At 36.1% G+C, this 15,042-nt stretch overlaps 1 protein-coding gene across 2 annotated transcripts in view; it reads right to left on the bottom strand.

Annotated features, from left to right (window-relative positions):
* LIN28B (lin-28 homolog B) overlaps positions 1-15,042 on the bottom strand; it is a 128,610-nt gene that overhangs the window by 107,968 nt on the left and 5,600 nt on the right. The window contains exons 2-3 of one of the 2 annotated variants that reach the window (XM_043439474.1): positions 11,739-11,787; positions 3,518-3,705 (exon numbers count right to left, since the gene is read on the bottom strand). In XM_043439474.1, coding sequence (XP_043295409.1) covers positions 3,518-3,705; positions 11,739-11,772 — 222 coding nt within the window. In that variant the 5' untranslated portion in view covers positions 11,773-11,787. Of the gene's footprint in view, positions 1-3,517; positions 3,706-4,504; positions 4,515-11,738; positions 11,788-15,042 lie in introns of those variants that run through there. The other variant, XM_043439475.1, reaches the window with a different exon arrangement.

Genomic DNA, 15,042 nt, shown 5'->3' with positions numbered 1-15,042 from the left:
AGAGTATTAATTATTAGCACTTATATAATTTGACATAACCTGAGTAGGAAGCTATACTTCCTACTGTATTAACCATCTATATTCTGTATTACAAATCTGTATTAATCATCTGTATTCTTCTTTCAGTCGAGAGACAAAATTCTGTTTTGCACTGTTTGCTTAAGTAAGAAATTCCTACAAATTTATCCTATTTACAAACTAAATCATTATCAAAAATTTTAAGGAATATCTTAAAACAGAGAGCTATGACAAAATTCACAAATATAACATTTATACCTTTTTGTTAAGTTTTAAAAAATACTGAATGCTATCAATGTTTCACTATTAACATGTGTCAAAATACATCTATTCATTACAAATCCATAAAAATACGATTATTTAAATCACCAGTTAACATCAGGAAGTCCAATGAAGACAGTCATTTTAAACCAATGGTCACACACCATGTTCAAACAACAGTCTCATTATGTTTATCAACAGGTCTGAAGATAGAGAAAGGACAGTACCTAAGTCTTGGGTTTATTTTTCAGGACTTGGTGACATTATCGAAACTAAATCAAAGTTTGACTGTTTCTTGACAATAAATTTTAAACAGAATTATGTAACCAAAAATGTCCAGCTCTATTTTAAGAACACATTCATATATTCTCTTAATTTTTACAGCAACTTAATGCTTTTGATGTGCAGTTCTTTGCAGTCAATATTTGTAAAGGAGAAAAAAATATCCTGGGTGCTTTGGCATGAATAAATTTTTAAATATTATTTTAAAGTAACTAAAATCATTTTTTTAATTTGCCCGAATATGTACTCTTGAAAACATGTTTCAGAATACTTTTCTAAAACTCCAGTAACACATGTACTTCTAAACAGTCCAAAAACTCCATTATTTCATATATTTAAAATAATAATTAGATGACACTGCAGTTAAACATTTAAAATTCTTAATTATCTATGATGCCTTTTCATTACAAAATAATATGTATATAATGGGGAAAATCTAATTTATAATTATACATAAAATCTAGTATGCTTTCAAAAATGCTCATACAGTAAAAATGGCAGCTAAGAAATAATTTTTTAAATGTCTTAAGAACTTTTATGAAATGATCATGAAACACAACCTGATTTTGTGAAGTGATGCTCACATGATACCTGCACACATCATTATTGCCATCAAATTGTTACTTGCAGTTGCTTGGCTGAAATCAGTGGAATCCTGTCTTCCTCAAAATAATTATTCATGAGTTATATGCAATTATATGTTATAAATATAAGACAGAAACCCCTTCACCTAGGCATCAAAGTCAAGAAGAAACAAAACCAGAAACAGTAACAAAGAAACTGATTCAAAATAATTTTCCCTGGAGAAAAATAAATACATTTTAAAACACAAATACTCTAACCATTAAAAAAGGGTCTTAAATATCACTTTTAAATCTTAAATTGAAAGATTATTACTGCCCTGTTTTTTCTCACATCACAAAAATACTAATACTTGAGTTTTACTGACTTTTACATACTTTTTCCTAAGAATATATCCAGACTGTTTTTATGAAAAATACACATAATTTGAGACCTTTTTTTAATAATATACATCATTTTAATACTATTCTTTAGTAAATACATGATGTGTAACAGAAGATTAAAGTAAATCTAATATGAATAATCTATGTTGTACTCTAGAAACTGTTCACTATTTATGTAAAAAAAAACTTTTCCAGCAATACAGCATTTCTTAATTTGGTAGATATAGGAATGCTTATGAACATATAACCATAAAATAGCTTACAACTGGATGACTCATTGTTCTAAACATTAATATCAGTTAATAAAATGTCTAATATTTGAATATATTAAAAGGTAAACACAGAAAACCAAATTATAACAAGGTGTGATAAGACAAAGAAGAAAAGGGCTATTTTTTTTAATTCATCTATAAAACAAATTTATGAGACTGTAAAGAACAATTTAACAACCTAAAGAAGGTTCAAAGGGGGTAAAGCCAGAGTCTGCGAGAAGATGGATTTGTCAGTGATTTCAGTCATTCTCTGTACGGAGGAGAAAAAGCAGAAAATGTGGCTTCATTCTGCCATATAAAATAGGAGGCATAAAATCCAGTAGCCTGTCTGTGGACTTCTATTTATGTATTTAAACCCTGTTTCAATTCACAGATTATGCTGATCCTTCCACATGTAAACAGCCAATAATGATAGCCAGGCCTTTAGGAAAGGAAAACACACCACCCAGCAAGGTCAGGAAGCGACCAGGCACAGGACAACAGATCAAAACAAAATGGTTTCATGTGTTTCTATTGTTTATATACTTAATTTGAAGATGATATTCCTTAGGGAGGAAAGGAGGTTGTAAATTATTACCAGGAACATGCAACGTACTATCAATCAAAACACAATGTTTTTGCAAATACACTAAGTATTTCCTGCATGTATCTATGTTAGTCAACCTGTAGGACTGATATCCATGCATTCAATTCATTTTAACTTAAGATGTCAAGCTAAAATAAACCTCTTTAGTCTTAAATTCCTTTACTTGGAAGAAGTCATTACAGATCATTTATATTTCTCCAACTTCTTTGGATGAAAGAATCAAGCTTGCAAACTTGTAGATACCTTTTTTACTATGAAGAGAAGAGGGAAAGGGGAAGATGCATTCATTTTCTTGTTTCCGGATAAAACTTCAAAAATGAGAAGAAAAGACATCATATTTGGTATTTAAGCATCTTTTAAAATTACAACACAATATAAGTAACGGGGGAAATATGCCCCAAGTAGGCGACTAGTACATTTTAAACACACAAACTCGAGCCGCCACTGGCCACATGTTTTTTTGAGTTCAGTCTCTTAAAGAGACAGTATCCTTGGACCTATGCCCTACACGGAGCACGTTTCTAAAATGTTTGATTACCAAAAATCCTCTCCTGCATTTCTTCATATCCATACTAGATCAACAATGTCCGAATTTATTTTACTGTGAAACCAAATTATTTTAACTTGATCTACAAATGACTACAGGCAAATACAAAATAATTGGGGAAGCTACCGTGATTAGAGGCATCTAAAATAAGGGTACCTAGAGATTCTTATAGTAACAAATTGGCAGTTGTTGTTTTTTTTTTTAACCTTAATATGATCATCGTTTCTTAATTCATTTCCCACTCATTTCCCAGACACAAGCCACATAATGTATTGTAACCAGTAACACCGGAAGCTACACTACGACAATTTCGCTGTGCAAAGAAGAGGGAAAATTAGTCAACCAGCACTCAGAACTGAAATTTCAAAGATTTCATTTTCTGTTTAGGAAAAGACACGCAGGAAAGAGCCCATGCACATACCCTAAAAACTGCAATCACTCGTGATTTTAAAGAAGATTTTGAAGGACACATTATTGTAAGTCAGTTGACAAAACTACCTGTCAGCTCCTCCACATAGAAAAAGGTAAAGACGGGAAGCAAAAAACAAAACAAAAACAAAAACAAAAAAACCACAGTCTGGCTTACTTGGTGTACAAATACATCGACTGGAATATCCAAGGGGCTTCCCTCTCGGCTTATCATGGAGATGAATCCAAATCCCATTCGCACGTTGAACCACTTGCAGTGGCCAGTTCCGTGCAAAACCTGGGATTCGTCCTCTGCCTGCTCTGGCAGCTTCCCGGGCTCTTCTCCACCACCTTTGCCTGCCCCGCCTGAGTAGAACAGGACAAAAAAGTCAGTTAGTCAGTAGTCCCAAACAGTTCATTCAAAGTGGGGGGGGGAGGGAACCCTGCCTAGGAGTGGGGATCGGGGAGCGGAAATGGGGGGGGGGGGGTACTAAATGGTTGATTCCTTTTTTCTGCAGAAAATAAATTAAAGGGTTAAAGGGGGAAGCGGAGGAGGGAGGAAGCCACAATGTTCTATCGATCACAACTTCCACGTTTCTGTACATACGTGTACTTTTTCATTTAACTCCGTTTTTCAGCATGCGATACTTTACTTGCATATTGCTGATTTAACACTGATCCCATTTATAAAAAGAAATTTTCAGCGAAACTCTCCGGCATGCACGAGGAGGAAAGAAATCATGAAGATGATTAGAACTAGTTAATGCACATGCGGCAGCACTGAATCCAGGGTTATTTGCAATGTGCATTCCCCTCCCCCCCAATAACTTTCAATTAAAGTTGGGGTGGAATGGGGGAGGGGGCAGGTGTATAAAAGTTTTCTCGGGCTCACTAACTGAAACTGCGCTTAATCACACTCAAACAATTCAAACAATAGCCCCCTGAAAGCTTTTCAAGTTGTGAATCAGTGTGGGCGGTACAAAACATTTTTGGAGATCTATAACAATAGGTTGCAGAAAGCCCCACTGCGCGACGGGGGGGTGGGGGTATTGCTCAGTATTGGGGTAAAAAGGGGAAGGGGGGGACGGGCAAAGAAGGGTGGGAGAGGGGGAGGGGGAGAAGGAAGAGAGAAAATCACAGTAAAACAATAGAAAAGAAAATTAACCTTCGGCCATGTTGCCCCACGGGCCCTCTGCTCCAAACTCGTGAGATGAAAACTTTCCCTTTGGAACGGAGTGGTCTTCTGCATCAATCTAACATCTTGATTTTGTGCGATCACAAATTTAGCTCGCATGGTCTAATGTGCTTTCCCTCTTTTGATTTTTTTTCTCTTCTCTCTCCAGTTTCTGGCCCCCTGAGCACACGTGACTTTGTCAATTACATGCTTTCTTGCTACTAATTTCACCTCGGATCCTTAAGGGGCTGGCAAGAGGAAGAGATAACCAATCGCCATTTCATCTATGCTGACATCAAAATAATTTATGAATGAACACGAAAAACTCAAACATGTTATCTTAAAGACAATTTGGGACGCTTCTTTACGATAAATCAGAATGCCGATTTCGTGCTTTTATTTAAACACAATGGAGGGTCCTTGTGAATCGTCGATTTAGAGAAACGGCACAGACATATATGTGCACACGCGTGCCTTACACACAAGCCTGTCTAAATAATCTCATTTAGGGGGGAAAAGCCATTTAAATAAAGCAACCGATGTTATGCTTCCCCCCCCCCCAAGAATTCAACTGATCCGTAACAACAAACCTGTTTAGGATGCAAATTTCACATTTGATTCAATTCTTAGAGGAAAATATGTAATTTACAAAGGATCTAATTGAACCTAATTACACATCCATGAAACTTTATATATTGGTAACCTACACCCACAGTAAGAGAAATGCACACAAGTACCTGATTGTGCCCTGAAATATTTTTCAAATTTAAAATAAAATCCTACCGGAAAAATCGCTATCACCTTCATGCAGTCAAATTGTGTTTAGGTTTACCGTTTCGGAACATTTTGGAGGGGGTTGGTAAGGAATTGTACTTCACAGGTTTCTCCGCCATCTCTTTCCGGGGGAGGAGATGTGATTAATGACTTCCTAAATAACAGCCCAGTTTTCCAGCCTAACATAGAGTGAACCTCAATCAGTGGCGATTGTTCCCCAAGAGCAAGGCGACGTGTGTATGGGCAGGGAGGGGGAGGGGAGCGCCAGGCAGGCGAGGTGAAGAGGAGCCAGAGAAAGAGGTGGGGGAGAAACAGCGGGCGAGGGTGGGGGGAGGGGTGAAAAAGAGGGGCCAGTGGGAGGAAAAAGGTAAATTCACATCTTATTGACTGGACCCTGACATTTTAAAAGTGCACTACCAGTGGATACAAGAGTTGAATAAACGAAAATTTAATAACGGATTAGGCTCCTACCGTCCCTTCCACGGCCAGCCCCCCAGCTTCAAAATGCTTATCCTTTTACCTTTCAGATTGTTACAAACGATTGTTGATCACTAGATGCTGACACCAATATTGCCTCCCTCATCGACTACTACAGTAAATACTATAGATCAACTGGAAATGCTTGATTTCCTTTAGAATATAAAATAACACCGGTCTTTGAAACATTTAAACGCACCACCACCCTTTCCCCCACCCCACCCCCCATTTTCTTAAACAAGCAGTTTACCGAGAAACTGTACAGACACCACTTCCCTTCGGCAAAGCTACCGAGTTTACCCTCCCCCACCAAACCCGCAATCCACCTCCCCTCCAACACACTCCTAACTCTTAGCACTGTTTCACACAAACTAAAACGTAGGGATTCTGAGTCCAAAAGCTTTGGAAAACCCACAGAATCCACCTATTTACACCTCCTCCCCATATTAAACAATGAAATGGACAATTATACTAATTAGTTCAGATCTGAAATAAATGGATGTATATAAATAAATTATTTTCAGCTGTTTGTGGTAAAAGGCTTCAATAGAGACTGATAAATTTGAAAAGATTTTTCGTCTGTTTCTTTTGTTGTTTCTCAAGAAAGGGAGCAAAGCTATCTCGTTTTATTTACTTTGGTGGAGAGGGGGAGATAACCATGTGCCAGCTGGTAGGGAGGAAAGAAAAAATATAAAAATGCAAATGATTTTGTAAGCATCCCAAAAGCTTGAAGCTCTCAACAACAACAAAAAAATTGCTAACAAAACATTTACTTTGCATTACTTTATTAGAAATCAACTGATTACACTGACCTATAATGAAATAACTTTAACAATGGTACTCCAGGTTAAATGTTTTGAATAACAGGAAATATAAAAATTAGTTTAAATCAATAGTGGGGTTTTAATATTTTAAATGAAAGAATCACTTTTAAAAATCAACATCTGATAACAGAAATAAAATGAAAAGTATTAACACAATTGAGGAAATGTCATTATTTATGTAAAATTATCATAAAATTCACAGGCAGTGTAATTTACTTTTGTCACTGACACACGTCTATGATAAACAATATTTTATCTATGTTTGTTTTTAATCAGAAAATGGCCTAATCAGCATAAACTCAGAAACATGTTGGTGGGTTCTGAATTCTTATTTGTTCAATGTGATGAAATTCAAACCTATAAATACATAGATGAAGAGTGGGAAATACCATAAGTGAACCACATTTGGATGATATGGGTTATGAGATTCAGTTTTGCTGGAATGGGGGCCTCCAGTATTAGTGGAATTAAGGTAGGGTTCACTGGACTGGTCACTGGTGTCAGAGGTTATCGACTCATTCATTTCCTGAGAGGGACATCGGCCTTTCAAGTCTTGTAGAAAGCTTTTTCCAACCGGGAACTTTGAGAAATCCTCTAACATTCATTCACAGAGAATTTAAGGCAAATGCATTTACATACCTGGTTGGAGGGAGGGGGAGTGCGGAGAGTAAAAGGGAGACGAGGGGAGAGGGAAGGAAGGAGAAACGGGGAAGGGAATGGGTAGGGAGGGAAGAGAAAGGAGACAGTGACAGAGAAAATACCAGTTTCCATTTCAGGGATATGGCACTGTCTTTGAAAATAGACTCATCTTTTCCTGCTCCTTGCCCTCAATCTTTTGAGCCTAAGATCCTTGTTTAAAACTAACCATAATCTTTTTAAGCTCATAGAGTTCTTCTTTCACCTAAAATGGTCCCTTGAATCTCCTAGAACGCTTTCCAATTTGTCACCTTCCTGAAGTCTTCTGGTTTTAATTTTTTTCTCATTTCCTACTTGTTTTTAGTGCCAGAAAGACCTGTGCTTGACTCAAAACGCATGTTTTATACTCGTGGAAGCCAAATGGTTCAGTAGCTTGATTTATCATACTTCTTTCAAAATGTCTTTAAGATGAGTTCAAGTAGCTACAAAGAATCCCCAACACACTGGGGGTAAAAAAAAAAAAAAAAATCAAGGAAATAACCTATTAAATGCCCGTTGGTTATCACAATCTAAAATTTCTACAGTTAAGAAACGAAATACACCATTTTTTCTTCCTTTTAAAAATTCCAACAGTACAATGCAAGCAGCCGAAAAAGGTCCCAGAGCCCACCGTTGTTGTTTTCAAGTAAAAGCAATGAGTGACTTCTACACAGCTGAAACAATGCTTCGGTTCTTCTTAAAACTAGGAGGAGGGGCTGCGGCACCGCGGCGAGCGGCTCCACCCGTGCTCCCCTCCCGGCGGATGGGCCGGGGTCTGCAGCCTGCTCTGCCCTCGCCCCGCCGAGCTTCACGCGCAGCCCCGCGCCCCAAGCTCGCCGAGACCCCCAGGTCAGCGGCTCTGCCCCTTCCCTCCACCGCCCGCCCTTGCCACTTCCTCTCCCCTTTCTCTCCGGTCACCTTTTTCTTTATTCACCACATCACCACCTCAGTTCTAGAAGTTTAGCCCTTCCAAAGAAGCCTGAGGGTTTTTCACTAGTTAGGGTACTTTCACATTAGTCATTTTGTCCCAACCAAATGAACACCGAACAAAAGGAACCCTTGCCTCCACTGGGATGGAGGCAACGTTTGGCACAATCTGCTACCTTCACTGCATTTCCAGACATATATCATTTATAATCTGATCTCTTCATCTGTGATATGTCAAAGTCTCCGCAATTAGAAAAGTGAAGTCGGGGGGCGGTTATCAGAAGAAGCCAAGAAAAGGAGCACCCCACCCCCTACTCCCCGACCAGGCCGTGCCTAAAATGGAGCGGTCTTCAGACCCCTGGCGCCGCCGTCCTTTCGGGAAGCCACGAAAACGTCGCCGTGCGCCTTTGGAGGGTCAAGGAAAGCCGTCTGTGGGGAAGCCGGCGGGGGGCAGAGGGAGTGGAGGGCGACCAGGGGCGATTTTAGGGAACCCCTTCTCTGCCCGCGGCGTGAGGTTTCCCGCCCAAAAGCTGCGGACCCGCACGTCGGGCAAGCTGTTGCCGATCCCTCCCACTGCGTTTCAGTAAACTCCTTTACTGGCAAGTAACTTTCTTGAAATTCTTACAATACGGAGTCAAATGAAAGGAGAGCCTCTGCTGTTGATCTTACAACAGAGGCACTTTAGAACATGGGGGCTATTTGTTTTTTTTTCCAAAGAGCACAATTCCGTTCTCATTTAATTTCCTTATCTAAAAGCAAAATGCTCTGTCTTAACACAATTGTTCCGATTTGGTAATTTTTACACAGCTATAAAAACCTCTGAAAATTCTTCCTTAAATATTTTAACCTATTTCCCCAGGTATAATTAAATAAAATTATGGAAATACAGAAAACGATAGCATTTTAAGTTTTCCAAATTGCCTCTTTAGTTCAAGCATTACAATGCTTGAAAACAAGCATTTGCAAACGTTTTCTTCATTTTGGTTAGTTAAGTATTTAGAACAACAAAATTATTTCAGAAAGGGGATATTACTTTAACCCCATCATTTTTTAAAAGTTTTATTTTTTAAAACGAATAGCAAAAAAATCAGTTAACATACTTCAATTAAAACAAAAAAATAAAAATTTTATTATCACTCCTCCCAAATATTTTCTGAATTGTCCTAAACAAACACTTGGCTATGTAATTTTAATTATGACAGCAATATGTTAGAGAAATCATTTAGTAATAAGCATTTAGTTATTATACCTTGCCCAGAATAGCACAAAATGAAGGTTGTGTTTTATTTCAAAAAATGAGTCCCATGTTTTTCACCTGTACTACTTGAACAGGTATGCCTCATAACTTAAAAGATCTTTTTGCAATAAACATTGAGTCTACAGAAATGACAGTAAATAATGTAAGCATACAATTTTCCCCCTCTGAAAGCAATGAATGAAAGTTTATTCTTTAAAACTTAATCTCATCAAAACAAATAACTAAGAGTAGGGGCTGTTTCCTAGGTATTTCCTTTAATATCTTCATTTTCAGTTTATTTAGGGGAAAAGGATAGGTAGGAGGAAAATGGAAAGGGAAAAAACAGTACAGGAGTAAAAGATGAGGCAAATGAGAAGAAGTCTTCGGCTTTAAAGATGTCTGTGTGAGAGGAAAACCTGTGGAGAAAAAGCATCCAGCTACAAACTGGAGGCCAGAGTTCTGGTCCCATTTGATGACCTTGTGACCTCGGATCATTAAGCTTCTCCGGCCCTCAGTTTCTTTACCTGCAAAGTGAGGACCCTGCAGCAGCTGATATTCAAGTTTTAGGCATAAATGTAATCTCTGACAATAATCTTTCTTTTGGGGAAAGTGCAACCTCTCCCTGGCCAACCCCTTTTTAATCACAAGGAAACACAGACATGAAACTTTATTGCACTCACTTAACACATTGGTGTTTACATTACTTCCAGCAGAAGAGAAAAAGGCCTCTGGACTGCCTCCAGTTTGCCCCCAGAGGAAAACCACAATCGACAGTAAGGGGAAACTAGTTGGTAAATTAATATATTGTAGCAACTTTTCAGAATCTTCTTTTTCATGGTACTCTTTAGAGCATCACCTCTATGTCAAAGGATTCAGTCTAGAAAAAAAGTAAAGTGCTGTCAAAAGACAATGCCAATCAGTGGTCTCCTCACTAAACCTTTCGATCCCTACTGCTTTCCTCTCTCTACCTACAATCCTGTATTTGATAAGCTTAATACTAGAATAATATCTTTTTATTTGTACTTAAAAATGCTCATGAACTCTGTCATCTTATAGCTTTTAAGAGTTTTGATAGCATTAGTCAAGAGAAGAGCCAAGACATTAAATCCACAAGAGCAGAAGCCAGAATAATACATTATCACATGCATGAGTGCTCAGGGGCTCAGTGGGTCCAACTCTTTGCAACCCCATGGACTGCAGCCCGCCAGGCTCCTCTGTCCATGGAATTTTCCAGGCAAGAAAATTGGGTTGCCATTTCCTCCTCCAGGGGATCTTTCCCACCCAGGGATTGAACCCCCATCTCCTGTGTCTTCTGCATGGCAGGTAGATTGTTTACTGCTGAGCCAAGAGGGAAGCCTGGCAATACACTGTTACTAATAAAACCATTTGGAAAGAGGAGTGCTGTCAGTTTTCAGTTAGTTTCACTAATACAAGAGAATATTTATACATCAAAAACCTAGGTTTTAAAGTACACCTAAACAAATGAAAGGATATCTATTTTTGAAGTGTAGGTTTAAGATGTTAAAAGTTCACGTGACTCATTTTGTATTAATAGTATGTTATTTGCTTAGACATGTCCACTCTTCACAACTCCATGGGCTGTAGCCGGCCAGGCTCCTCTGTACAAGGAATTCTCCAGGCAAGAATACTGGAGTGGGTAGCCAGTCCCTTCTCCAGGGGAATCTTCCTAACCCAGGGATCAAATCAGGTATCCTGCATTGCAGGAGGAATCTTTACTATCTGAGCCTCCATGGAAGCCTATTAATAATATAACGAGCAACTAATTTGATACAAACTGGTGAAGAGCAAAATAAATGGGACTTTCCTAGATTAGGAAAATTCTCTAATTTCCTGAAAAAATGTCTAATATATCGCACTATTTATCTTACAGTAAATTATTTAAAAACAGCAGCAAGTCTCTCTCGTTAATTTAACAAATACTTGTGAGTGCCTCTTTTCAAAATGAACTTACAAAAGGACTTACAAAAATGAACAAGCCACAACTACTTTTTATTCAGATCCATAAGCATTTAAATATTATCTATTTTGCCTGAGACAGGGAAAAAGGAATCACAAAATTCAATACTGCTAAAATTAGGAGGAAAAAGAGTTAATTAGAAGATTTCACCCTTGCAATTCTGGTGGGAGTACCAGTTTATAAATGAAGCAATCCGGAGTACAGTAGAATATGTGGTACCCATCTTGCCACAGTGGAGAATTTCTGAGAGCTGTCACATTTTCTCATATGCCTCCAGTGATCTTTTTTAATAAATGTTAGTTAAGTAAAAATGTAATTGAAAAAAAGACTAACCTGGGGCTGATGAAACCTGGTTGAATGACCTCATTGTCTTCTGAAGAACCTAAAATCAGAGAGCTCAAATCAGTACTACATTAATTGCTCATTTAATTGACTCTTCTTCAGCTTAATGGCTCATTAGAAAGCAGTAAAATGCTTAGGTTTTGACTCTGTGAAGTGACCTGTAAACTTTTTTTTTTTTTTTTACAATTTAAGACTCACCTAGCAAAATTAGATAACCAATTGGCATAAACTTGCCTTTCATTCCAATTCAAGGACAGTAGTTTAAAAACCGTTCTAAAACCTATTAAGATGTAGTCAATCTCGAGATTTCAGAAACGATGCAGTTTAAAAATTTTGTAATATTTAATTTTACATTGCAATTCAAGAATCCCATTCTTTTTTAGCCACAGTTAACAATGAACCCAACCCACAATATTGTGTTCTTTGATGAACTTATTTGACTATTCTCTTCAGGCATCTTTTAGAAGATAAATCATGAGACTCTAATTGTGATACTACACCACTGATCCTGGGTCTATTACATATAAATACTTAGGGAGAAAAAATTAACTTTAATGGTGGTAAATTTAATCACTGAATAAATTTAACTAAAGGAATCTAATGTGCATTAACACAGATTTTATAAAGAAAAAACAGTTCTTTTTTTAAAATGAGTAAGTAATGATTTTCAAATATATCCACTGGCAGATGTCACAGTACAGTAAAACTTGCAATAAAGAGGTCACCCAGTAATGAAATACAGCAATTGCAACTAAAACTCCTGATGACCACTGAATTATCATTTTTATCTTCAGGTCAGAGTTATTATGGCTTGCAAAATAGATTGGTTTGAACATGCATCCACTCACCTGCTACTACCAGGATGTCATTCCCCTCTTAACTAAGTTTTACACTCTTTATCTACTAAATCAATTCACAAAAAAATAAATCATTATGTGTAAATTCTCAAGTCACAATCTCAGTTTTTTCTCAAAGCAAAATGGAGGTTTTTCCAAATTCAGAGTTCTACTAAATGTTGACCCAAGATTTTTCTTACAAAGGATGACAACTCCACTAAGATTTGAAAAGAATAGAGGAAGAATGTGAACAAAAGGCACGTGAACCTCTGTACATTCAATCCTTCAGTTATCCTCTGTTTACAACCAAAATACAGAAATAATGACAGATCCTAATGTTAACAAAATTCATTATCAAAACTTACTGAAGTACTTTTCCTTTACATTGAGCCTATATTAATTTTGCACATTTGGTTTATGTGAGGGTGTATTTAAATATTACACATAAATTTCAGCAAAACGTAGCTCATATTTTTCTAATAGCCCACAGCCCAGGCTTAATTTTCTCTGCTTATATTTACAAAAAAAGTTCAAAATAACATATTCAAAAGCTGTGGAAAAAACATAGAAAGTGTTTGCAAAAATTATTTTTTCAAATAATTCAGGTGCAAAATTACCATAAATGATGGATCTAATAAACGAAACATCAAATGGTGTAAGAATTAGCTAAACAACATTATTCAACTTTAAGATTTCTAACTAAGAGCTCTCTGGGTTGAATGAAATCCAGTCACTCTGAATGATAAAGATGTTCAGATTTTTCACTATCCAAACTTACATGTGATGTTTTCAGTTATTGATAGTTTTAATGTTATCATCCTTTTCAAAGGAAAAGGTGGAATTATTTCACAGATATCAATATATTCCAAGGATGTTAAATAATGATTTAAAAATTTTCAAAAACAAAGGAGTTGGAAGAGAAAGAAGAACTGTTTAAATACGAACATGAAAATCTATCTATATGAACAACTATGATAAGAATGATAGATTAATGTTATATAAAATATTCATAATATTAAATGTTCATATTCTTACTATAGGTGACTATTTTTTGAAAAGAAATAATAATGATAAATAATGAAAATAATTCTTGGCAATGAAATATTCCCAAAACAGCTTTTTTATAATTTTATACATAGGCATTTTTATTTATTATAATGCATTTATCTGCCCTTTCACTAGAATAATCCCTGATTATCATTTAAATCTCCATTTAGCCCTCTTTTCCTTACTGTTCAGTACAATGCCTCTACCATTCAGCACTGTACTGAAGTTAACTGTAACTGCTCATGAAGATGATGTTGGCTCTCCCAACTTAACTCTATGCTCTATGGTGGGAAGGAGAGTGTATATTTAGCTCATCATTGTAATCCTAACATTCTTTAGTGTTTAACACATTTTTTTTAAATGAATCAATGACAATGAACTTCTGAACCTGGGTTGACTATCTCTAGGATGCCTTTTATGAATTAAATGGACATATAAACAAATTTTTCTTAAAAACTATCTTTTCTTCAAGAGGATGTGATACACAATCATTTGACTATTGCAAATATAAAATATGTACATATAAAGTAACTTTATTAAAATAATTTTATTTTAAATATACTATAGACTTACCAAATATAAAATTGCCTAATTTAACACCCTTCATTACAAACACTTGATTTCATATTTCCTCCTAGCAAAATATGTAAAATAATATTCTCAAGTACATTACATATTGTTGTTAATCTACTATTGTAACTATTCAATGTAAAGGAAAACAATTACTACTATGCATTATATACTAAAATTTATTTAAACTGACAAGCTGTTAAGCCCAGAGAATTAATAATAAACAAAATACTGCTACATATTATTGAGAACTTTATTTAAATTCAATTTACATCATGTTAGGTTTTACTTCTAATATTAATAAAATGCAACAGTAACTTCAGTTTGGCAAAGAATGGTTTAGTAATCAAGAATATTCACCATAATAAAAGCAAATTTATTTCATTATTCTCATCACCATAATTTCTCAACATCTACAAAAAGTTAACAAACTTTTGTTTCTTATCATTAGTATTTTCAAAATAATGTAAGCATAAAGTACATTATAGTTTGCTAAATATTCACTTCATGCATGGCTTATAAAAAATTACAGTCTATTTACAGTATGTCTCTATCTTTGTAAAGCAAAGTAGGCAGAAATGTGACTTTCCTTGCTTAGAAGAACAGTTAGTTGGGGGTAAAGTTTTTAAATGATTATTTAAAATCACACAGCAAACCTAGCACAAACACCAGAGTGAACACAGTACAAAATCAGAGTAAAACCTAAAGCACAGTATCTATTTACACTTACTGTAACTTAAGTATAGCACATACACATATGAAACAAAATGTTAGATGTGGAAGTTCAACGCTGACATGAATGTGTGCACTTCATGAAAAATATTTTCTTAAACTGTCCTGTA

Source organism: Cervus canadensis, chromosome 20 (assembly GCF_019320065.1).
Source record: "Cervus canadensis isolate Bull #8, Minnesota chromosome 20, ASM1932006v1, whole genome shotgun sequence".
In the NCBI taxonomy this organism is placed as follows: domain Eukaryota; kingdom Metazoa; phylum Chordata; class Mammalia; order Artiodactyla; family Cervidae; genus Cervus; species Cervus canadensis.
Note: the sequence above shows the minus strand (reverse complement) of the source record. Positions and strands in the feature narration are given on the sequence as shown.